This window comes from Pecten maximus, chromosome 5, assembly GCF_902652985.1.
Source record: "Pecten maximus chromosome 5, xPecMax1.1, whole genome shotgun sequence".
NCBI lineage: Eukaryota > Metazoa > Mollusca > Bivalvia > Pectinida > Pectinidae > Pecten > Pecten maximus.
The window spans coordinates 38723039-38750846 of record NC_047019.1 but is presented as its reverse complement, the minus strand read 5'-3'; the positions used below and the strand labels follow the sequence as shown (position 1 = coordinate 38750846).

The 27808-nt window shown below is 35.1% G+C and overlaps 1 protein-coding gene across 1 annotated transcript in view; it reads right to left on the bottom strand.

Moving 5' to 3' along the window:
• Positions 1-15484: 15484 nt before the first annotated feature.
• The window catches only part of LOC117328452 (protein PIF-like), a 53767-nt gene continuing 41443 nt past the window's right edge, over positions 15485-27808 (bottom strand). Inside the window, exons 6-11 of the mRNA XM_033885984.1 lie at positions 24664-24843; positions 20943-21135; positions 19198-19615; positions 18387-18477; positions 17706-17785; positions 15485-16957 (exon numbers count right to left, since the gene is read on the bottom strand). Coding sequence (XP_033741875.1) covers positions 15518-16957; positions 17706-17785; positions 18387-18477; positions 19198-19615; positions 20943-21135; positions 24664-24843 — 2402 coding nt within the window. The 3' untranslated portion in view covers positions 15485-15517. The remainder of the gene's footprint in view (positions 16958-17705; positions 17786-18386; positions 18478-19197; positions 19616-20942; positions 21136-24663; positions 24844-27808) is intronic.

Below are 27808 nucleotides of genomic sequence, written 5' to 3'. Positions count from 1 at the left end.
GAAATTATCTAAATAGCCCGATACCAGGGAACAATTTACCACTGAATATTCATGCTATTCAGCAGGTACCTGATTCAAAAGGCAACACAGGTTTTATATAGCACTTTATTATATAAATCATGTAAAAATTGCTGTAAATAGCGAATATCACGTATCGAGATTGTGTTTTATCAGATAATGATATTTTCTCGATTCCGCATTGAACCAGTCGGTTCTAGTGCTAGTATATAAATTTCACAATTGAATTAAACTCACATCTCTCATTTCTCTTCTGTAATACATGTTACAAGGAAAAAAACCTACAAAAAACAAGTTGAATGAGAAATTGGATTTTAATTAAAATGGAAACTTCACTTTCTGACAAATTTAATTAAAGGAAACAGAACGGATTGTTTGGGTATGGTTTGGCAACATTCAATATTGCATAGTTCTGCAGCAATATCGTTACAAAATCTCCATTTATCATACGTGGTGTGATACAGTTCGTTAAATATCTTCGCGATGCGTAAATGACTGAAATGACATTGCAGGTTTTTCATGCAAAATATGCAAACCATAAAGTATACATATATAGAAAATATTATACAATTATAGCGTTTTGATAAGGTCAATCGACCGAAACAAAATCCTCCAATTGCTTTATTATTTTTCTCAATTTCTTTTTGTTTATTTAATCTTTTTTAATTTTCTTGATTAAAAATTTTAAAAATGGAAATATTCAAATAAAAACAAAATTTATTTTCTTGACTCTGAATTGTAAACATTGAATTATTGAACTGTTCACACATGGTGTGTCACCAATTCGTTTGGACGATTTTTCGACGTCAGTGTACTCCTTTAATAATTTCACCGCTGTCATCGTGGCCATTTTATATTGGCTGAATCCGAGTTATCCAATTTGGATTTGATTTCCTCGCCACAGTGCGAGGGGGATCGTGATGTTTCCTGCCGTCTGTTAGCCTTACGTCTGCTTCGTCCATTTTGCCAAAGAGTGTCGTTTCGTTACTAGGTCTTCGGGGCGCCTGACTCTGATGGACTTGATACATCATTCAAGCTTCAAAGTGATATACGACGGGGATTCCCCGTGACGTCCACGTGACACAGTTCTAACCAATCAGTGAGCACGAAAAATCAAGAAAAATAATGATGCCGTGTATGGTTGAGTTAGACAAGAGGAGTACATTGTTGTCGATATTTAGGTTGAGTGAGACTAGAGGTATGAGTTATTGTTGATATTTAGGCTGAGTGAGACTAGAGGTGTGAGTTATTGTTGATATTTAGGTTGAGTGAGATTAGAGGTATGAGTTATTGTTGATATTTAGGTTGAGTGAGACTAGAGGTATGAGTTATTGTTGATATTTAGGTTAAGTGAGACTAGAGGTGTGAGTTATTGTTGATATTTAGGTTTGGTGAGACTAGAGGTGTGAGTTATTGTTGATATTTAGGCCGAGTGAGACTAGAGATATGAGTTATTGTTGATATTTAGGTTGAGTGGGACTAGAGGTATGAGTTATTGTTGATATTTAGGTTGAGTGAGACTAGAGGTATGAGTTATTGTTGATATTTAGGTTGAGTGGGACTAGAGGTATGAGTTATTGTTGATATTTAGGTTAAGTGAGACTAGAGGTGTGAGTTATTGTTGATATTTAGGTTGAGTGAGATTAGAGGTATGAGTTATAGTTGATATTTAGGTTGAGTGAGACTAGAGGTATGAGTTATTGTTGATATTTAGTTTGAGGGAGACTAGAGGTATGAGTTATTGTTGATATTTAGGTTGAGTGTGACTAGAGATATGAGTTATTGTTGATATTTAGGTTGAGTGAGACTAGAGATATGAGTTATTGTTGATATTTAGGTTGAGTGAGACTAGAGATATGAGTTATTGTTGATATCAAGGTTGAGTGAGATTAGAGGTATGAGTTATTGTTGATATTTAGGTTGAGTGAGATTAGAGGTATTGTTGATATTAAGGCTGAGTGAGACTAGAGGTATGAGTTATTGTTGATATTTAGGTTGAGTGAGATTAGAGGTATGAGTTATTGTTGATATTTTGGTTGAGTGAGATTAGAGGTATGAGTTATTGTTGATATTTAGGTTGAGTGAGACTAGAGGTGTGAGTTATTGTTGATATTTAGGTTGAGTGAGACTAGAGATATGAGTTATTGTTGATATTTAGGTTGAGTGAGACTAGAGGTATGAGTTATTGTTGATATTTAGGTTGAGTGAGATTAGAGGTATGAGTTATTAGTTGATATTTAGGTTGAGTGAGACTAGAGGTATGAGTTATTGTTGGTATTTAGGTTGAGTGATATTAGAGGTATGAGTTATTAGTTGATATTTAGGTTGAGTGAGACTAGAGGTATGAGTTATTGTTGATATTTAGGTTGAGTGGGACTAGAGGTATGAGTTATTGTTGATATTTAGGTTGAGTGAGATTAGAGGTATGAGTTATTGTTGATATTTAGGTTGAGTGGGACTAGACGTATGAGTTATTGTTGATATTTAGGCCGAGTGGGACTATAGGTGTGAGTTATTGTTGATATTTAGGTTGAGTGAGACTAGAGGTATGAGTTATTGTTGATATTTATGCTGAGTGGGACTATAGAGTATGATCGTGTAACATATCTAGATAAAGTAATATGCTGCTTGCATTGAGTGAAGTATCTGTATTAGACATTTGAATGAACTTGTTTCGAGTAACCAGTTCCAGTCATCATTGAAGTGTAGGTGTTTTCAACAGTAAAATATTCATAGACGAACCGAACGTCAACTACATGTTTGCTTCTTACGAAATCACAGATGACGAGAAAACGTCAAAATGATGGTTATTATTTTGAAATTAAGTCCAAAACAAAATATATCGCAACGTTGATTCGTTTGTTTAAGTTGAGATATACAGCTCATCACATTGTTGATTGGTGTGTTTTTACTCAAAATAAACTCTCTCACTCATTTTTTTTTATTTGTTTATCGGTATGATATTTTACTTGTTTTTTTTTTAGATTTCGCACTGTGTAGAGAAATCACATCTTCCTACCAAAACCGTTTTGCTGCTAATTTAATAAATCATTTCAGAGTCAAGTGTTTGATATTCGAATCATTAAGCATGATTGTGCCTAACATACAACCTAATGTATTTTAAAGTACACAACATTCACTAATAGGTAGAATTCAATAAATCGTCCCTCATTTTTCTTCGGGACAGTCTGACATCGCCGATATAGAAGGATGTTCCGAACGGACGTCCTCCAGTGTGTTACACGCAAGTCTCATTTGATTGAATGATGGTTTTAAGAAACTGCACAGATTGCAGCTATAAATTGTGAACAGCTAAAATTGGTTTTGACTTCAAATTTCACTTTAAGTGACAAGAATTTCGTGACGCCATCATTTCATTTAGCAATGTTTAATTGATATTGACATGGTGCCCATGATCGATGACCTACTAAAACGAGAGAGAATGATGAAGAAACAAAGATGATCCTATAAAGTTTTTATCAAACAGCATTTAACTCGGTTCTTGTGAACCTAGCTTCAAAACTAATGAAGATTTCGTGACAGAAACTGTTATGAACGAATTAAAAATACTGAAGAGAGAGCTCCTAACTCAACATGGTATATTTACATTCAGTTTGCTTGAAAGCATTGGCGAAAATTGTATTCATTTTCCATAACAACATTAGCCTCATCACAGTGTGTAGTAATGTTGGGACCGCGTTACCAAGGGTGGTAAAATCACTCCAAAAATCTCACAGAATAAGTGTCGAAGATTGAACTATATATTGTTTGTTATTATGACGGTCGATAAGACCGTGTCCGACACTTTCCCGCGAAAACAGCTGTTCTCTCTCCAATGTTACCCTCAGGTAAAACGTTTTTGACTGTTGACTGATAAGGCATGACATAACTGTTATTTTACCTGAATAATCCACAGGATTTCACATATAGGCTATTTTATCAGGCTGAGGAAAGTGTTTAAAGTAAACTGTTAATTTCGGCTCAGGTGCAATTTCGAACTCCAAAGTTGACGTCCCAGAATTCATAAAGAACCTTATATGACAATTTATATGGTATCGAATCTCTGTTTTTAATTAGATACAACAAACCCTGATTAGAGATTTCTTCGAACCTTTCTGACTTTGAATCTAGGAGAGCGTTGCTAGAGATACCGTTTACACATCAGAAGCTTCATCGTAATCAGTTTGGTGTGTGGGCGCGTGCGTACGTTCCTACAAAGAGAGTCAGGAAATAATAATAAAAAAATAATTATATTTTTTAGCCTTTTACAGATAAAATAAACAATAATCATAATGTAACTATAAGGAAGGATTTTTTTCTATACATTTATGAGGTCATAACAACATTGGCTTTCTGGACATATTTATCATGTGAATCGCTAACGCGAACGTGATTCATGGACTATATCCAGAAGACAATGTTGTTATGACCTCATGAATGTTGCAAAACAAAAATAATAATAATAATAAAAAAAATAAAATAAATTATTCCTTAAATGACATTTTACCATCCTGTTGACTCTAGTAACAAAATACAAATACCCATCTTTGTATATCTCCATAGTGGCTGTGTTGATTACAGTTTAAGTGAATCCAGTATACTTTTTGTCCAGTCTCTTCAGTATTCCTTATAGTATTTGTGGATTCTAAGACTCTGGTGATGTCATTCCTTTACATAAATAATGATGACTTTGACAACCCGATTTCCTTATGTGTGTTTTCATGGATGTTAATGTGGAATAGCTTCATGGATGTTAATGTGGAATACCTCATGGATGTTAATGTGGAATACCTCATGGGTGTTAATGTGGAATAGCTTCATGGATGTTAATGTGGAATATCTCATCTCATGGATGTTAATATGGAATAGCTTCATGGATGTTAATGTGGAATAGCTTCATGGATGTTAATGTGGAATACCTCATGGATGTTAATGTGGAATACTTCATGGATGTTAATGTGGAATAGCTTCATGGATGTTAATACAGAATAGCTTCATGGATGTTAATGTGGAATACCTCATGGATGTTAATGTGGAATAGCTTCATGGATGTTAATGTGGAATAGCTTCATGGATGTTAATGTGGAATACCTCATGGATGTTAATGTGGAATAGCTTCATGGATGTTAATGTGGAATACCTCATGGATGTTAATGTGGAATACCTCATGGATGTTAATGTGGAATAGCTTCATGGATGTTAATGTGGAATACCTCATGGATGTTAATGTGGAATACCTCATGGATGTTAATGAGGAATAGCTTCATGGATGTTAATGTGGAATACCTCATGGATGTTAATGTGGAATACCTCATGGATGTTAATGTGGAATACCTCATGGATATTAATGTAGAATAGCTTCATGGATGTTAATGTGGAATAGCTTCATGGATGTTAATGTGGAATAGCTCAAGGATGTTAATGTAGAATAACTTCATGGATGTTAATGTGGAATACCTCATGGATGTTAATGTGGAATACCTCATGGATGTTAATATGGAATATCTTCATGAATGTTAATGTGGAATACCTCATGGATGTTAATGTGGAATACCTCATGGATGTTAATGTGGAATACCTCATGGATATTAATGTAGAATACCTCATGGATATTAATGTAGAATAGCTTCATGGATGTTAATGTGGAATACCTCAAGGATGTTAATGTGGAATAGCTTCATGGATGTTAATGTGGAATACTTCATGGATGTTAATGTGGAATACCTCAAGGATGTTAATGTGGAATAGCTTCATGGATGTTAATGTGGAATACCTCATGGATGTTAATGTGGAATAGCTTCATGGATGTTAATGTGGAATAGCTTCATGGATGTTAATGTGGAATATCTTCATGAATGTTAATGTGGAATACCTCATGGATGTTAATGTGGAATACCTCATGGATGTTAATGTGGAATAGCTTCATGGATGTTAATGTGGAATACCTCATGGATGTTAATGTGGAATACCTCATGGGTGTTAATGTGGAATAGCTTCATGGATGTTAATGTGGAATATCTCATCTCATGGATGTTAATATGGAATAGCTTCATGGATGTTAATGTGGAATAGCTTCATGGATGTTAATGTGGAATACCTTCATGGATGTTAATGTGGAATACCTCATGGATGTTAATGTGGAATACCTCATGGATGTTAATGTGGAATACCTCATGGATGTTAATGTGGAATAGCTTCATGGATGTTAATGTGGATACCTCATGGATGTTAATGTGGAATACCTCATGGATGTTAATGTGGAATACCTCATTGATGTTAATGTGGATATTCATGGTAATGTGAATACCCTCATATGTGGAATACCTCATGGATGTTAATGTGGAATAGCTTCATGGATGTTAATGTGGAATACCTCATGGATGTTAATGTGGAATACCTCATGGATGTTAATATGGAATACCTCATGGATGTTAATATGGAATACCTCATGGATGTTAATGTGGAATACCTCATGGATGTTAATGTGGAATAAGTCATGGATGTTAATGTGGGATAGCTTCATGGATGTTAATGTGGAATACCTCATGGATGTTAATATGGAATACCTCATGGATGTTAATGTGGAATACCTCATGGATGTTAATGTGGAATACCTCAAGGATGTTAATGTGGAATAGCTTCATGGATGTTAATGTGGAATAGCTTCATGGATGTTAATGTGGAATACCTCATGGATGTTAATGTGGAATACCTCATGGATGTTAATGTGGAATAGCTCATGGATGTTAATGTGGAATACCTCATGGATGTTAATGTGGAATACCTCATGGATGTTAATGTGGAATACCTCATGGATATTAATGTGGAATAGCTTCATGGATGTTAATATGGAATACCTCATGGATGTTAATGTGGAATACCTCATGGATGTTAATGTGGAATAGCTTCATGGATGTTAATGTGGAATACCTCATGGATGTTAATGTAGAATAGCTTCATGGATGTTAATGTGGAATACCTCATGGATGTTAATGTGGAATAACTTCATGGATGTTAATGTGGAATACCTCATGGATGTCAATGTGGAATAGCTTCATGGATGTTAAAATGGAATACCTCATGGATGTTAATGTGGAATAGCTTCATGGATATTAATAAGGAATAGCTTCACGGATGTTAAAAACAAAAAAGAATAATGCGATAATAACGAAATCTTGATCCTAATTTAAAATCGATAAAACTAGGGCAACATTTTATAATTGGATCGTTGTAGAATACAAGGAGATTAAACCCGTGTGTTCCGGGAGAGCGAGCGCTGTAGAATACAAGGAGATTAAACCCATGTGTTCTGGGAGAGTGAGCGTTGTAGAATACAAGAAAATCAAACCCATGTGTTCCGGGAGAGTGAGCGTTGTAGGATACAAGGAAATTAAACCCATGTGTTCCGGGAGAGTGAGCGTTGTAGAATACAAGGAAATTAAACCCGTGTGTTCAGGGAGAGTGAGCGTTGTAGAATACAAGGAAATTAAACCCATGTGTTCCGGGAGAGTGAGCGTTGAAGAATACCAGGAGATTAAACCCATGTGTTCCGTGAGAGTGAGCGTTGTAGAATACAAGGAGATTAAACCCGTGTGTTCAGGGAGAGTGAGCGTTGTAGAATACCAGGAGATTAAACCCATGTGTTCCGGGAGAGTGAGCGTTTTCTGATTCATCAACGACACCCTTCATACCAATATCAGTAAAATCCGGGTTAAGTCGACAATATAATATCTTTGAAAACCTTTGTATTGTTAATTTTTCCGGTTGTTGTCATCTATAATGGGAATCTTGATGATAGGAAGGATTCCTTGAATATTGAATTAACTGGGACATGTAGCCTCCGTACGTGTGAACATAGGGATGGTACTATCTGGAAATGGAAAAAAAGATTAGTTGTAAACTATCCCTGCTGGTTTAAAGATTTGCCTCCTTTTTGCATGGCGATTTTATCCGGGTTGTAGAAATTTCTGAAGCCAAACTATGTATTACTTCATTTTGTCAATGACTATAACCTATGCGATATATATAGAACAGACCAAACACTTTTTGTTTCTTTTTTTTTTTAAGTGAACTCCCTTAGACTTGCGACCGTTTTTAGCCAAAAAAGTAGGTCATGTTGATTTTTTCTGAAGATCAACTCATTTCATCATCCCATGATAGCGACAAAATATAATTCAAGCTTCAATCATTAACTGGAACCACATTTCTTACATAATCTACAATGTTGAAACGTAATGCTGCAAACATGCCGTTATTGTCAAAATTTGTCTTGCCTTGTCATAAGTAAATAAATGTAAGAGACTTCAGTCATTAACGCGTCAATGTGAGATAAATGTACAGTATGTCGACTGTATTTTAATTTACTTTATGTTACTAATAATATCTTTTTACTATATAACTCACTTTTATTGCATTTTTGCCAGTGAAATATAGAGATTGATCAAACTAATAAAACTTATCTTTTCACTGCAGCGATGAGCAGTGAAAATAAAAGATTTTGCAGTGAAAATATAAGTTTTCCGTTTTTGACCAATCAGAGCGGACCTTTGTATTCACCTCGTTGAAACTTGCCGATTTTTCCAATCGAAGCGGAGATAGATAAATTGGTTATTTTGCTGTATTTCTGAAACAGTCTGACTAGTTTTTGACTAAATACTCACTTGACGTTAGCTATTCATGCACATATTCTCCGATAACAGTAGAAAATGCTTAAATTGCGCTGATCAGTCCTTTCAAAATGACGCCGTCAAGTTGACGTGGAGTAACGTCACAAAGAGAGGACGTCATTACTGATTCCCGCACTTTTTGACACTATTAATTGTTCGATGTTTTTAATTTTGTTCAGAAGTTTATTAAATGCAATAAAAGGAAAATTGAATGGTTTCCCGTTAAATATAACATATATTTCACTCGTATGACAGAATATTTCGATATTTTTCACTCGTGCTTCGCACTCGTAAAAATATCGATATTCTGTCATACTCGTGAAATATAGGTTATATTAAACGGGCAACCATTCAATATCCTCTATATATAACATTTGTTACTTTAATTAGATGCTAGGTTTTATGGGTATAAATATCAGTTAATCCGTTATGGCTGTATTGGATGTAAATCTCTCCCAGGGTTCCTTGGGTCTGCTACATTCATAATGAGTGTAAGGAACGATAACTCTGATAGAGATTGATTGGATGCTAGCCCAGCCAAAATGTCATTGTATTCATATTCTAATAAGTGCAGATGGGTGATAATCTGTTAAAATCTGTTAATACCAGTATCTATGATAGATCCTGACTTAAAATGAGAACGCTATGTAGACATATAATTTGTCAAGAAAGGCAGAACATATAAAAGATAACCTAAAAAATCAACAAAGCAATCATTTAGAAAGGAATCGTATATATGTTAGTTATTAATAGTTTGAATCGTTCAAATCTAATTTCGAGTTAAAAATTGATGAGAAATAGACAAATGACCGTCCTCAGTGTTACTGACGTATACCGGAAGTTATATATCATGGTATATTGATTTCTCAACTACTGATACAATTATTTGCTCCATGCAATATTTCACTTTATAACCCAAATTTTAATATAAGAAAAATAACGATATCTTCCAGACTATGATATTAGTTGGATCGTAATTCTTGTGGGTATAGTTTGCATAGACGATATTAACTGTGCATCGCACATATTAAAAAAAAAGTGGTTTAAAGTTCATGACACTAGGATAATTTCCACTTTTAGCTTCCCCATGTGTTTGTGATTCACTGCGTTTTAAACACGATTAAGGTAAGCCACCATGATTTGTTATGGAACAAGCATGAAATCAATCGGCTTCACAAGATTACAGTCTCTGTTTTCCCTAATTAACCAACAATCCCCTATTTTATTACTTTGACCATTTTCCAGAATCGTGTCCTGTTTATTATCCCGATGTATGGGCTGTTCTGTTCTCTATTCCGATGTGTGAGCTGTTCTGTTTAGTATTCCGATGTATGGGCTGTTCTGTCTACTTTCCCGATGTATGAGCTGTTCTGTTTACTATTCCGCTGTATGAGCTGTTTTGTGAACTTTCTGTTGTATTAGCTATTCTGTTCACTATCCCGATGCATGGGCTGTTCTCTTTACTATTCCGGTGTATTATAGGCTGTTATATTTATTATCCCATTGAATAGGTTGTACTGTTTACTTTTCCGATGTATGGGCTGTTCTGTTAAGTTTTCCGTTGAATGAGCTGTTCTGTTTACTATTCCGCTGTATGGATTTTTTTCACTCTAAACATTACAGTAATTGTTAATATTAAACGTCTCCTGTTCTGAAAACCTCACAGACACTGCAATAAAAGATCTAACAATACCCTGTAGGAGGTCATCTCAGCATGACCTTTGAACTCAACCAATCAACGCGTCGCCTATGACATATTCGGTGTGATTTTATTCTTCGAAAGTATAAATACTTACGTAGCGTTAACGTTCCCGAGGTATCCCGATGGTCGATAGCAACGGCAAACAATATGGCTTCGCCCACTCCGGCTCACCGAGAACACCTCAACGTATTTAGTTTTACAAACGTGTGCTGTCTGTGTGTTTTTCCTTAATCGTACAAGAGACAGACACTGAAGGCAACAGCGACATGAAAAAAAGTGTTTGAAAGGGAATAACGTGTACGGTAACGATTTTAGAAATCCAGTTGGCAACACAAACCGTCCTGTCGACGAGATATCGTATAATCGCTTTCTGTTCTTTTTGAAATGCAACGTTAAGAGGATTAACATTTTTTTTATTACCATGGCCATCAAGATAGTCTACCAGTAATGTTTGTGAAATTTTACGTATTTCGAATCAAGCGCTGAATTGAGTCGTAAATACTAAGGAGACACATGCAGCCGAAGGCTCGTTAAGACTATTTGTCATTGGTTAATTGATGACGTTATTGAACAGTTTTCATTGGTTTATATTTGAAGCTCAAAGGTCATGCTGAGATGACCTCCAACGGGGAATTGTTAGATCTTATATTGCAGTGTATCGTAGAGAAATGGAAATTACCAGTCTAATTTTAATCAGATTGCATCATGATTCATACACTATGTGCCAATGTAATTTTTCTGATAAGATATATAAAATGCAATTCTACCCTTTTGCAAGCAGCTTTCATGTAAAATGTGAAAATAAAATAAAAAAAATATTTCTAATGTCTTAGATCAATAAACAATCTAAGAAACCTGTAATATCATCCTCGATCTTCGCCCTCCGTCAATACTTTATTCTACCAGCTCTGAATAACACATTATTAACCTTATCAGAGGTACATAATTGATAATTATATTATGAAGAACGACAGCAATATATATTAACGATATTCAACATTGCAAATCTTAAAAATATAATATGTATTGTTACCGGCAAAATCTGATACAAGCAAGTGTAATTTCGATAACGTAATTTGATGTTATTTTTCTTATATATAATTCTTCGTTTCTTCATTGTAGACATGGACCACAGACATTTGTATAACATTACCACGTTCTGCATACGATGATGTAAACCATTGTAAACGTTCTCTCTACCAAACACTTTAATGTGTACGTGAGTCTAAACTTCATTAATTAAGAGACCATGTGAGTTGATTGCCGTAACGTAACGGTGATTAACCCTTCAGTTTGTAAAACGTAGAACGAGATAGAGCGATCAGGATATACAGAAATTGTATATCCTGATTGCTCTATCTCTTAAAAGAAGTGATGAATTTGCTCTATTTTGTGCTAATTATTGTTTTATAGCAGCAAAATTAAAAAAAAAACCTATCTGATAAACAGCTAATCTTCGGGAGCAAGAGACAGGAAAAGACAACGAAATAACATCTGTACATGCACATTTGGTGTTTATGAAATGATGTTTTGCTGTAGCCAATTCATCAAACACCAGGAGCAGGAGACACCAAAACAACATCTGCATCTAGTTATAAAAGGATATATTTGACTATACCAATTCATCAAACACGAGGAGCAGCTGTATTACTATACCAAAACAAATCACAGAGGAGACCCAGACCCAAAGCTGTGACGAACAGCCAGAAATTTAGAACTATTTCTTTTTCTTTTCAAATCAACGATGTGTCTATTATTTCTTAGATATGGAGTGTGTAATGGAAAAACCTTTGATATTTGTGTGAGAATGGATTAAGATGTGTTTCTGACTGCTGACGTATCACGTGGGTACGGAGTGTTACGTAACCTATATCCAGCTTCTCAACTACAGCATTAATGATTTAGTTCTCGTCATCTTCAGTAAAACCACTGTTAAACTGTTTCTGAGGAGTACTCTTCAACTCCATGCTGCGCACGTACTTTAAGTTCTGGTATTGTGAAATGCGATTATTGAGTAGGTTTGTGCGTGTTATTTGAAATAAACGATTATGCAGCTGTATTTTACTGTTTTTAAATGTTGTGATATTATGAGTAAATACTGCAATTTATTTGAGATTTGGCGAGAGGCTATTAAACTATTTTCATACAAAATATTCGACCACTGAATACTTGACCAGTGATCTATACATAACTCGACATTCCAGCTTTATTTGGAGTAAGCTCCAAACAATATTCCCACATATGCATCTTGTAAAACATCTTATATTTCTCACATATTGCGACCTCGTAAGTAAATGTATACATCTCACAAACACAATCAATTCCACCATAGAACACATCAGTGTTTAAAACACTACTCTTACGTCATTAAAATTCAGAGACACACAGAATCAGAATCTTCAATCAGAGTAATTTAAATAATGTATCGGCTAAGATTGCTTGTTTTAGTTGTGGGAACTTGTTTCCGTTTTTTTTTTTTATCAAAGCCTGAGGACACATTTGTTTAACTTCACGTTGACAACATATTTCCGATTAACCGAAACAGACGGAAGTAATCGTACAGGTAAACAAAGAAATGTAAAACGATGCCATCAAGGTCAGAGTAAACAAACGGTTGAAGAGCTTTAACACACCACATATAATGGTAATGATTCAACCAAGACTTCAAATGTATACGATATTGATTGAGGATTTTACGACTTATGTTGATAAAGTAACAAGTTACAATCACGTGTAATTAATGCTGTGCAAAGCTGCTGATTTCCTGTGTCGGTGTCCTCCTGTATCACTGGGACAATTGTACGGCTAATTGAGGTCCTGACAGAAGGAACACTGAATCATTTATTGTATCATCATTGTTTCAATATCGTATAAAGAAAATGACGTCACTGTAATACGCGAATTCCAATATAACAAGGAGAAAACATTGGACAGGAGGGTTCTAGTACAAGTAGTAAATAACGATAATGGTAAAAAAAAAAAGGGGGGGGGGGGGGGGGGGGGGGGAGTCCTATATATCGCTATACTACAGAAACATGACCATCTCAAAGCAGTTCACAAATTATCATCCGTGGTATAGGGCATTTAGCTATCAGACATTGTCTTTTCTCAACAACACGGGGAGGTTACAGCCGGAGCAGCCATTTCGGCTCAAACAGCTTACACAGGACATTTCGTGTACTGCCCTACCACGTACCACTAACATCTGATTCGACTGGAACACAAACAACTTACGCAGGGCATTTCGTGTACTGCCCTACCACGTACCACTAACATCTGATTCGACTGGAACACAAACAACTTACGCAGGGCATTTCGTGTACTGCCCTACCACGTACCACTAACATCTGATTCGACTGGAACACAAACAACTTACGCAGGGCATTTCGTGTACTGCCCTACCACGTACCACGAACATCTGATTCGACTGGAACACAAACAACTTACGCAGGGCATTTCGTGTATTGCCCTACCACGTACCACGAACATCTGATTCGACTGGAACACAAACAGCTTACACAGGACATTTCGTGCATTGCCCTACCACGTACCATTAACAACTGATTCGACTGGAACACAACAGAGTTGAGTGTCAAGAATACAACACAGCGCTCCGTACCGGTATTCGAACTAGCGATTCTTAGATCACATAATTCTGCGTCCTTATACTAAATCACAGTGGCTACAACCTGTAAGTAAAAATGTAATTCTAACTCAAACTTGTGGGAGTGAACAAGAGTTACACAAAAGCTATTTGAAAAACCAATAGAATTACGACCAAGTGTTTCGGAAGGATACGCATTCTTCATCAACTACACATTCCATGTCAATCTAGGTCGAATCTAAGTAAAATGAGAGCGCCGCAGGCCTTGACAAGACATCAACACGCATAGAATAAGACAAACTCTATATGCCATTTGAAATACTCAATCAGATAAGACGCCGTTTTGTTTTATTTTCATTTATTTATTAATCTACAAACATTTGTCTACGTTTGATCGTCTTGCTAAGAAATTCGGTTTGAGAGATGAGGACAGAAATAGGGGAAAAATCCGATCTTTCAATTCTGCTTTGCATTTTGAGATCTTGTAAAAGCTGCTATTAGTATGCATATCTTTTCTGTCATTGATTTTACGTCATTTAGGATTCCATAGATATTACATCAATATTTCCGCCATTAAACACTTTTAAACATACATTGTTTATAACAGCCATTCCTTCCTGTAAACCCAATGTAGTTATATAACATAAGAATCCCCAGCATCAATATATCCATGCGACATGAGTTACAACCGTGTTCAGGTCATTTGAATCCCAGATCTGAGCCTAGACTTTCATTTGAGAAAATCTGCAATGTGTCTCCTGAAATTAATGTTTTATCGAAAAAAATATTCAAAGTTCCCAACCAAAATAATTGGTATACCTACTGAGCTTAAACGTATTTTGATTTATCGATCAAGGTATTTGGTGTGTGGCAATGCTATAGAAATGAGCTAAATATCAGTTAGTGGCAATACTATTGATAAAAGTAAAATATTAGAGTGTGGCAATAATATTGAATACGTTAGTGGGTGGCAATACTATTGAATACGTTAGTGGGTGGCAATAATATTGATATAAGTAAGACATTAGTGTGTGGCAATAATATTGATATAAGTAAAACATTAGTGTGTGGCACTAATATTAAAATAGTTAGTGTGTGGCAATATTATTGATATAAGTAAGATATTTTAGTGGGTGGCAATACTATTGATATCAGTAAAACATTAGTGTGTGGCAATAATATTAAAATAATGAAATATAAGTAAGATATTTTAGTGGGTGGCAAAAATATTGATATGAGTAAAAAATTAGTGGGTGGCAATGATATCGATATAAATAAAATAAAGATAAAACATAAGAACTTTTTTTTAAGTTTTACTCGTGTTTTGGATAATGCTTTCTTTAAGAGAAAAGAACACTTATTTCCTTCTGAGTAAGCTGGAGTTGAAGAGCCGTATAGATCACATCAATCATATCGTTGTTTTATCTCGTCTTTGTGTCCCATGTTAAATTTGTTGATACATATGATGAACAAAACAAAAGTCAAACTAAACAATATATTCATAAAAATATCTTTACTAAAGTATAATCAATGTTCTGGTCGCCATCCAGTCACGTTAGCTTCACTATCATGGGATCGTCTATTCTCGCTGTGATAATCACTATCAAATTTGGCAAATAGCCACTTTGAAAAATTAACTGATTGTGTAACGTAGGACCCTTGGGATGTAGCAGCCCCGGCGGTGGTGTCGTCTGTAGATTGTATAGCTGTTGTAAGACTATTGTTTTTGGCTCTTCGTCTTTCTTTATCGATATATTCACCATTTTCGTTGTGGATAATAGCACCATTTGTCTTGAGAATACTTTGAGCAGTGTGATTGTGCCCCTTTGTAGCACCATGTATTTGAGAATCGATACAACAATTTCCATTATTTTCACTATTATTATGTAGCCGTAGAGTATCATTTCCAAGTTGTATACTTGCAACAGCTGTTGTTGACTTTAAATATGTATTTTTACCTGTAAGTAATGATAAAAATGAGTTATTGTTAAGAACGATACCACGTAGACTGGAAGTAGGTATGATCAAACTGTCAACATCACCACCTAGGGGCGTAGTTCTGTTATGTTGGCTCGAGGTATTATATGAATCACTTTCTTCCAAAATACCAGAAACGGAAGTGACGTTGTAGCGATTTTTGAAGTAAATGTCTGTTTGCGGAAGTTCACTTTCGGTGATGTATTCTTTTACACCTGGTTCAAAAGTCGTTTGATAATTTGAATGTGAAGAGTTAGTAGGTGAAGAAATTGATGATGTTTCGGTGATTTTTTCTGTATCTTCTATCACCGGTTGTGATGAATCAAAGAAAACTGATGAAGAAGTACTTAATGGATTTGATGATGTTTCTGTAACATGTGATGATGTTCTCTCGATGAGTGATGATGATTCTGTAACAGGTAATGGAGTACTCTCGATGGGTGATGATGATTCTGTAACAGGTAATGGAGTACTCTCGATGGGTGATGATGATTCTGTAACAGGTAATGAAGTACTCTCGATGGGTGATGATGATGATGATGTAGAGTTAAAAGATGATGAACTATTTTTTAAAGTTGTTTCCGAATCAGATACAGTTGTTAAAGATTCTGCTGTAAATGATTCTCTAACTGATGTTGTACTCTCACTGAGTGACGTCACTTCCGATAAATCAATTGTTCCCATGGTTGTTGAAAACTCCGAGTCCAACGCTTCCGTAATGATACGTGTAAGATAGACTTCATCGTACTCCGTCACCGTGGATTCCGTCATCAATGAACTTTCGCTGCTGTAGTCCAAGACGTCACCAGACGTCTCAGCTTGCGTCGTTCCGATTGAAGTTGATGGAGAGGAAAGATGTTTCGTGACATCGGAAGGTGTGTATCTGGTGGTTTCGTCCATGTTAACCTCGGTTACCGTAGAATCAGATCCGGTGGTGTCGGCTTCATCAAACAGGTCGCTGTCGTTTGGTCTACAGAGGTACACGTAGATCTGTAGAACAAACAGGTATTATATTTAAGGATAAAAGGTGTAACTACTTTGATACAATCCTTTAGTCATCATAATCAATAATTTCAACAGAAAAAAAATGTAAGCAGAGAGAGACGTTTTTATGTTTACCATAAAATACATTAAAATAATCGTTTCTGTATTTAAGTATTAACATGTAAACGCAGTTGCAGAATGAGATTGACCTTAGTTTTGTCTAGAATAACAACGACTTACAAAGAAACAAAAGAAAAAGCCTGTTGAACAAAAATATAAATATATAAATAATTATATAAATAAATATTTGGACGGATTCCGTGATACATTTGATATACAACGTTGAATACAACTGTTACTGATACTCCCAATGACTCTAGGGGATACTTTCCGGGAGTGTCTCCTTGTCAGTGAATTGATATCAAAGGTCATAACTAGTCACTTTGATGCTTATCGAAGAAGCATTCAAATGCTGGTCCCGTCCCGCGGGGTGTAATGCTGGTCCCGTCCCGCGGGGTTACTTTTGACTTGTTACGACAGGTAACATTGAGAGACTGGTATTTTTGGATTTTCGTGTTTGTGAGGATTAAATTGCTTACAAAATCGATTTCCTTCGTTTTCCATGTACAAGTCAACACGTTATTATTTTGAAGTTAAAAATAGACTGTATTTCACGATTACGTAAAAGATATTCTAACGTGTATATCAATGTACAAATCAGACATTCCACCGCTTTATAAAATTGATACTTGACCTCGTCCATATATCCTTTGAAGTTTCTGAATCCCGAACCCTGGCCAAACTGAAGTCCTGCTGACGTAGTTCTCACATAACCTGCCAATCAAACGTATGTTCGGCAATTAAAGAGGACAGTGTCAGTAGACGTACACGTATCATGTCTCTTAAATCGTGTGACACACTCGTTTTTTTAACATTGGCACGCACATGTTTACTTTTGATATTAATATTACGAGCTTCAGTCTCCTCCTTTTACACAATACCTTGGATTTCATAAGCTATATTCCCTTACTAGTCTATATCAATGCAATAAAATAGATATTACTGCTACTCCTAGAAATTAAACACATTGTCTCCTGGGTTCTGGGGTTCTCCAGCAAATCAAATAAAACAAAACTTATGAATCTGTCACCAACCCAAAATAACAGCTTTCCGAGCCGTGCAATTCAAATCATCCTTCTCCATGTGATCCTTTACGCGTGATTCAGTTAAAAATCTACTTCCCGTTTTCTGTGCTAACCCTTAAATACAAGCATATCCCTTAGGCACAGTAATGTTGTATACAAAATATGGTTGCTGGAAGCATAATTATCTGTTGAAGAGTAAGTTTTGATGCCGTCAACGGTTACCATTTCATGGCTTAGTTTCAAAATGCAATAAAGGGACTATACATGTAGCCTGAGTCCCAGATAATTACCAGAAACTCTACTTTGGTCATGAAGACTGTTGTCGTAAACACTGAATGAATTGTTGTGGACCAGGAACATCACAGTACGCCATTCGTCATCCTGTGGTGAAGTCAACTAAAGCTCATTATAACGTTAGCACTAAGTTTCAATAAAAAAAGTGAAATTTCATGAACGAAAACATATATCAATAAAGAATGAACACTACATATAAAAATACATTGTTATTGGTCGCTAAAAACCGGCACTTGTTTTATACAATATAGAGGAGTAATAGATGAACATTGCCAGGGATATAGTTATATTACCTATTCAGGACTTGGATTTGCCAGACAGGCATTTTTTCACATTTTCAAAAGATTATAAAACGGCAATATAATTTAGGAAGCTTTTAGAAAAGGTTAAAAAGTAAACAAATGCCATTTCAGCAATATAATTTAGGAAGCTTTTAGAAAGGTTTAAAAAGGAAACAAATGCCATTTCCGTAACTTATAAGTATCAAAGGCATAACCGACTCTTCAATATAGCGACCGTTTACCCTGGCATTTACTTACAACTTGACTAAAAGGGCCGGTTTATCCTATCGCTATGTATCAACAGCTAAAGACATATACCATTATCGATATGTTTATAAGTTAATTGACAGAAATAGCAAGGTCTTTATTACCAGTATTGAGTTTTTTTTGTATTACGACTGCCTAGCAAAAACAAAAACATGTCGACTAGATAGTGACCCAATTGTTCCCAAAGATGTGCGAGTCTGTTTGAAAATCCTGTTACGAATTATGGATTATGTTCCATGTACTGAAAAGATGTACGTACCCATGTGTCATTTGTACAGTTGCTGGAATCGTCATGAAACCCATTCTCGAACAGATACGAGTAGTATTCATCGTCATAATAATCCACATCCAATTCATCGTGTTCTTTTTTACGTAGTTTCTTGTGTACCTCCATCTGTGTTTCCTGTTCATCCTCGGACGTGTAAACGTTAAAGATGGTTGTCCGTCTGTTCGTCGCTATGGTGATGGTTGGGTTCTCGTAACATGATCCGGACCAGGTGTAATCGTTATCACAGTCGCCATTGGAGACAAGTGCCATCGTATTGTATAATCTGTTGTCCTCGTCTTCATCATATTCATCGTTAAAATCGTAGCTGTCATCATCCGGGTTGTAATAGTCAAAGTCGCTGTATTCATCGGAGTCACCATGATCTAGTTTACGTTTTGCCATCTTATACCTGAAGATTGGGAACACATCTAATCTGTAGGATATCACGATGGACAGTACAATTCCTAACCAATGTCAAATCATACAGCGTGCGATACCAATGAATTAATGAACATTTTCTAATCTCGTGAGTGAGTGCCCGTAAAATTCAGATGAAATAGATTTTATCTTTAAGTTTAACCCAATATGTAATTTAACTAGCTGCTTAAAAACAAACATTTCCGAAATTTAGATAAAAACTCGTTTCCGTTGACATCACCTTTTGTAAGCATAACGCGGCCATGTTTATAAGGGAGACTACTCTCAGAAGGAGAAAGATTGTCTATCGACAACACAATCGTATTGTTGAAGTATAAACGTACTCGGTACTGAAGATCAGGAGAAATATACCTACTCTGATGAGATAGACAAGGCACGTCTGGGGAAGAAAGTCACCAGGTTGATGGCACTATTAACATCTCAACAAGAGGCCGAAAGTTAAATGACTTTCAAAAGGAAAGAGGGTTCATTGGATTAGGACAATAGTCAGAGCAAGAGGCCTTAAATTTTAGAATTTGGTGTGTAGCCAGCCATGATTTTAGAATAAACAAGTTTGTTTAAAAAAAAGGATGGTAAATAGAAAATTTGCAATATCACTTCAAGCTATAAGATGATACTCCTTCTCGCTGAAAAGAAATTTAAAAATGAAAATGCAATGTAAAAGCCATTAACTACGGCGTACCACATGACACACAATGGAAACATAACCATAAGATAATTCTATAATAAAGGGCGTGAATGTAAAACGTTGAGTCTGAACACCCATGAAACAACACCAAACTTCCAAAGGATTAATACTTATGACAGGAACCCGTGGATACTGAATCCCATGTAATATTGGGCGAAAAGTCCTGGTATATTTCATTAAATCTACAGGAACACGATGAACATGAACTATAAAACTAAAAGTTTAAAACAGAGACTCCAAATGGACAGCTGAGATCAAACCTCATAAGTTATGCTGTTTTTTTTTTACTTGACCAGGATGTCTACGATATCCACGATTGAAAACAAGGGTAAAGATATCCCCCCCCCCCCCCCTCCCCCCTCCCCACGCTTTCCAAGGCTCCAAATATGCCCTGTTCCTTGTTCCTACCTGGTGTGTTTTCCTAAGAAAGCATCAAGATTCTAATCAAATTCCGTTGTCATCATCCCGTTGAGAATGTGACTTAACCCGGATTTAACCTAGAATTACACGGTGGTGTCGTTGACGAAGCAGACGTTCCCGTTATATTTTCAAATATCTATTGTACAAAAAACAATCCAGCAATTGATATGCATTCTAAAAATATACTCACTTGAGCTTAATGACGACCGAATCGCCGTAGTGAGCGTTCGAAAAACTTGGAAGGTAGAGAGTTGAGTGGCCATTAAAGTAAGCCTTCCCGTCAATCACAAAGACGCGGTCACCCTCGTTCTCGATGACGTTGCCATGTCCAGAGTGATCCGTTAGTCCGCCACAGAAAGGTAGGTAGACTTCGGGTTTACACACTACAATGGATGTCGGCGTAAATAGGTTAGGTTAAAACATCATGTTAGCAATATAGTTTATACATATCAAATCGCAATCTATTAAATATGGTTTATAACACAGTTCCAATAGTTACAATGTATATATCATACTTCTACCATTCCTAATGTAATATACTACTAACTATTTATATCATACTTCTACCATTCCTAATGTAATATAATACTAACTATTTATATCATACTTCTACCATTCCTAATGTAATATACTACTAACTATTTATATCATACTTCTACCATTCCTAATGTAATATAATACTAACTATTTATATCATACTTCTACCATTCCTAATGTAATATAATACTAACTATTTATATCATACTTCTACCATTCCTAATGTAATATACTACTAACTATTTATATCATACTTCTACCATTCCTAATGTAATATACTACTAACTATTTATATCATACTTCTACCATTCCTAATGTAATATACTACTAACTATTTATATCATACTTCTACCATTCCTAATGTAATATACTACTAACTGTTTATATCATACTTCTACCATTCCTAATGTAATATACAACTAACTATTTATATCATACTTCTACCATTCCTAATGTAATATACTACTAACTGTTTATATCATACTTCTACCATTCCTAATGTAATATACTACTAACTATTTATATCATACTTCTACCATTCCTAATGTAATATAATACTAACTATTTATATCATACTTCTATCATTCCTAATGTAATATACTACTAACTGTTTATATCATACTTCTACCATTCCTAATGTAATATACTACTAACTGTTTATATCATTCTTCTACCATTCCTAATGTAATATAATACTAACTATTTATATCATACTTCTACCATTCCTAATGTAATATACTACTAACTGTTTATATCATACTTCTACCATTCCTAATGTAATATACTACTAACTATTTATATCATACTTCTACCATTCCTAATGTAATATAATACTAACTATTTATATCATACTTCTATCATTCCTAATGTAATATAATACTAACTATTTATATCATACTTCTATCATTCCTAATGTAATATAATACTAACTATTTATCCTAAATTATGTCTAGGACTATGACCGAAACTCGATCAGTTTTTATTTTATTTCTTTATGTTTTACATCAAGTAATACGAAATCATCGTAACTCAATTAGATGGCCTGGATTGTTCTGGAAATCATTTACTTGGGTAAATATCTGGTTACGTGTATCTGAAAAGTCATAATAAATCACATGTATGTGTACCCTATGTTTGGTTATTGTCTCTTTCTCAGGTTCATATAACTATACACATCTCTTCAGGTCCAAAAATATTACATATTTTGTCTATTTCGAACATCCCTTAATAAATAACTCATTGGTTTTGTGTTTTGTTTTTCTATTCAATGTTAACCTCTTTCCAATAGCATGTTCGGCGTAATTTCTCCAGATGCGACACGACATTGTACGGAAACCTGGGTTCATTTTAGGAACACTATAAGCTTTCGAGTAATGACGCGAAACATCAAACAAAACGTGAGGACACGAAACTAACCCGTATTATACTACATAACAGGAGTTGTCAGAAGACTAAGTTGTCTTCTGAAAGCTTCTAATTGGCTGAAATTCAAAAACAACTTTTGAAAAGTAGGTTAAAGGTCAGCAGGTCCGCAAACGTAGTACCAACGGAAAGGTCTTTTGACAAGGAAAGAAAACACATATTATATACCTAAGCTGTATCCTCATTAGTATTGACATAACACTGTTTTATGAAAACTTCAACCTAGCTGTCTACACACGACACCGACGCCGGAGATAGAATGATAGCTCGCCGAGTCGGTTGAAATTCAGAATTAATTTTTAAAAGTAGGTCACGATCAAGGTCAGCAGATTCGTAAATGTAGAACCAATAGAAAGGTCCTAGCAAAAGGAACACGTATGCCAAATACCCAGTCTATGTCTCTATAAGTATTGGTACCAGACTGTTTTATAAGATACATTACCTGGCTGTCTACAGATGCCACGTGAATAGAACCTTTGGTATATTGCTATGCATGGTAGGTGTGTTTATGTGCTCCACTGAACTTTGAAGTATATGTATGCTGAAGTATGCAAGAAACAGTTTTTATCACATTTCAACAAAAAATAACTTGGCTCTTCGAACCTGAGCCCAATAGGCTTTCGTATCAACGATATTATTGTCTCACTGAACAAAATTTCAATCATACTTTTAATATAATTGCTATATATCGCATTCGTATAAGTCTAAAACACTATTGTGTATTACGTATATATTTCAATAAGGCGGGGTGATGAATATGTATCTTCTCCCATTGCAGAGAACCGATGGTACATACAATGACATGTCTATTACATCAAATTTAAAGCACGCCCGTGTATAATTTCGAGGAACGACTCTAAAAGAGGAAAACCATTTTATTGCGAAACTATCTCTATTCTAGCTGTAAAACACGCTAAGATAATTGATATATATTGTAAAAATACCTTAATATCGGCATCCCAGTTATGCTCCTGATGTTAGTTACAGGACAAAGAATGTTACTAGGTATAATCGGGAGGCCCTCGTTACGGAGAACATCGGTCTTTACATAAGAGCACATAACACGGAATTAAATAGATATACGATTCCTCAAATCAAGTTAATTCTGAAGCTATCTCATTGTGTTTGCATACTACCGAATCCCTCTTAGCGAGGGTTCCACGATTCTGGCAATTTACTAGGGTTAGTTACGCGTGTTAACGTCCTGGGATTGTATAAACAAAACTACTAAAAACCACGAGTACTGCTTTTATCGTATGTAACCCGTGGATTTAATTCCTCAGCTTCCGATTTTCAATTGTTGACGGAAGCATGCTTACATTACAAAGGAGTTATTTGCACACAAAAACCTACCACGGCAAGTATTTACAAGTCCAATTGTCGTTCGAGCAATTTGGTTTCGTTAAAAGTGTTCACATTATTTTAAAATCACTGTGTACTTTATAGGTCTAATACAAATTCTGATTCTCTTTTAAGTAAAACATATTCGATTTTGCCATTAGTATTGTCGATGATGCACCGTTACAATTAGACATTTTCTACGGAAAATCGAATTTATAACCCGAGAAGACGGCGGAATACAGCGGAAATCAATAAGGCCTTTCTGTATTTGACAATAAATGACGAAATTAAAAATTGAAGGCTATTCCTTCACTGAAGCTTCTGCTATCTGATGTCGAGCGAAAACTTCGTGTAAATTCAATTAAATCAAAATTCTACAAGCAGCTTCTGGTTTAAACCTGATTAAGGTATGTCTAATGAATCTTGGATATTTGTTAACGATAACTAGGGTTTAACACTTCATATTGACATTTGCTCGGAATTAAACAGAAGCCAAACAAAAAGATTCAATCTCAATAAAACGGAGATGATGGGGTTTCAGTGTTAAGTAAGGATAATTAGTGCGTACTTGTAGAATTATCTCACATAACTAGACATTTGTATGTCCTTACTTGAAGTCCTGCTGTTGGAATCAGTGCCCCAAGGTTTCACTATCTCCTCGGTACATCTGCATTTCCGGTCGTTGTACCAACTTCCGTTTGCACAGGGCATCTCTACCCAGTACGATCCGGTGCTGATGTATTGACTATACACTTCCGGTCTGGCAAACACAGCCGCTCTGTCACAAAAACCTGTAATTATTGCAAATATACATTCAGTAGCTGAAGTCCATCATTCTGATATATATTTTATTGGTAGATTGATAACAACACTTTCTGCTATTTTTCTTTCCTTCCGGTTTCCAGCTATATTAGCCGTGTCGATACCTGTGTAAATAGGTTGTATTGGGGAGGAACATATCTATTTACCTTTGTTCTCCAGCATGTTGACATTTTTGTGTTAACTGGTGAGAAAGGTTATTGCTTGGCTTTCGAGTAATAGGAGAGTGGCGAGAAATCGTGCAATAACTGACTTACTGCAGACTTTTCACCTCAAACAAACACAAAGAGTGAGTGAAAAATCACTCATTGTTTTCTGTAAAATTTACTTGTATTGTATGAATATTTGTCAGTACCAGGGAATTTTGGCTCAATACTAACAACACAGTTTGCCATTATGCATTCTAATGGACATAAGGATATATTCATATGGAGTAAATGTCGGTCTCTAGTGCTACAGTATCATATAACGACATGTTTGGGGTAATTCTTTTGTATGAAACGTACGGTTTGTTATCCAGATCCGGTGTCAGGGACAGATAAGGAGTATTTGTTGAACATTAAGAAGAAAATACGGGACAGCGTGTTCAGAAGCTAGAAAGAGGCATACAAAACATATATTTTCAGTATAATTTGGCAAAGGTTGTACAGGATATTAAAATCAATCCCTAACGAACGCCAGTATTTCCCATCTGTATCTGTCAAAACGTGATGTGTAATTTTACATAAGGAAAGGCTCCTGGAAATGTTAACTCTTCAAGTAAATGCTGTCTTTTAAGTCAAGAAATTAGCATGTCTTATTATTATGGTTTTTTTTTGTTTTAAAATTTCAAATGTCATTTAAGTTTATCCTTTCATCTGTATCGACGGCATCATTTTTAATCTTAATTGATTATTTTTTCTAAAATGTAAATGTGTCCATCACGGATTTAGGATATTTATCCTTTCCATTGTATTGATTAACTATTGATTATCTCCCCTTTCTTACTGCATTCATAGTCATGTAATCATTATTGGCCATGAAAGGGAATAGTGTGTGCAGTGGAAGGTGGTAATAAGTGATTTACTACCGACATTATTTTGGAAATGACTCGAACTCTCCACTCCTACTCAAGCACATTACATCATCTGTTGATTAACGCACATGATTAAATTAGGTTAGATTAGCTTTATTTCTGGTCCAGGATGGAAATCTTCTACCAGACTAAAAGATACAAGTATATGTATATGGTTACAGATATCATTGGGTATTACCTCTATAGTTGTACAATATATATCGGTTTCCATATTGTACAGACTTTCCCCCGGTATTGCGTCATCGGAGAGACTGACCCATGTACTTACGGAAGTGACTGTTGGTAATATAATATTTTCACATTTTCTTTATGACAATATCCCCTATCACATGTTTCTTTATGTCGGAAAAGGTTCACTTCTAGCTTTATTTACATGTGATACTACCTCTTGTGTCGACCGTCTATACTTACAGACCCCATTTAGTTAAATGGGATAACACTTCTTTTGTGTACTTAATCTCGACCGTCTATACTTACAGACCTCTTTTAGTTAAATGTGATAACACTTCTTTTGTTTAATCCATCTCAATTTTTTCAATTTCAATTTTTTATTAACTTTAGGCCATACAGCCTATCAGTAGATAATACAAAATATGGCATGCAGTAACTATACTAATATATTTACACTTGCAAAGTTTTGTCACTATATAACAATACCAGACCGATTTGTTTACCATTCTTGCATGGAAACATTGACCTTTGAACTTCGAGTGCTTCGGTCGCGGTCTGTTTTCTGTTACTCTCGGTAAACGGGTGATAAAATGTTTCTTAAAATAAAACAACACGCTTTGTTTACCATTGTTAAATGTATAAAAATAACATGTTTGACAATATTAAATATGATAATCTATCAAAATGTTTTTGTTATTTATGTTAATATCATAATAAAAAACAGAACTATTTTTTACCGCGGAAAAAAAGTCTCAATTTGTTGTGAAGCATCACCATTGGCTGTTCGAATAATTGACTCCTCCCACTGTGTCCGACTTTTATATGATTTTTTTTTATTTATAAAGAAAAAATATTGTAATCACAAAGACTTATAGAAACAACATCCGTAAGTGTAAATATAGGGATTGGATTTCACTTTTATGTTAACCATGCTTTTATGGAGCAATTCCTCTAAGAATATATTCTAAATGGGGCGCTAAATATTACTGATCGGTCAGAGATCCGTGTCTATGTGAAATAAACAATTCTACGCTTGAAAGCTTCAATAATAAATTTACCTAACAAGTTTAACTCCTTTAGATTGTTTGATTTTAATAATTTAATAACCTTCAAAACTGAAGGTTTATCCCAGAAATACTTTTTGATATATTTTTCCTGATATCACCGTATCACTGGCATACAAGAAGAAAATGATATTCATCTTCAACATCTAAAACATTACAGTTTAAACAATATCTAAAACGTCTATCAATATTTCTGTATCTTCCGGATTCGATTGCTAGATTGTGTGATGTGAGTCGTAATTTGGTTATCATAATTCTTCGCTGTTTTGGAAGAGATTTAGTTAAATACGTTACATTGTCAACCATGTGCTTATAAAGATCGCATTTGTTTGACATATTAATTGAATTGAACAAGGATTGATTAGCCTGATCCATAATCCTCTGTTTAATTAAAGGTAAAAGATCGACATCCATATGAGACTGACGAATCCAGACATATCCAAAGCCAAGCTCAAATAACTTCTGTTTTAGATAAACTAGCCATTTATGCTTTGGATGATCCTTTAAAGTTTCACTGTAAAGGAAATCATACGCCTCATTTAGGATACAATTATCGGATTTTAATAATTTAAACCAATATTTAATCATTCTAAAAAGTTGGGTATTTAAGAGAGGTTGACGACCAAG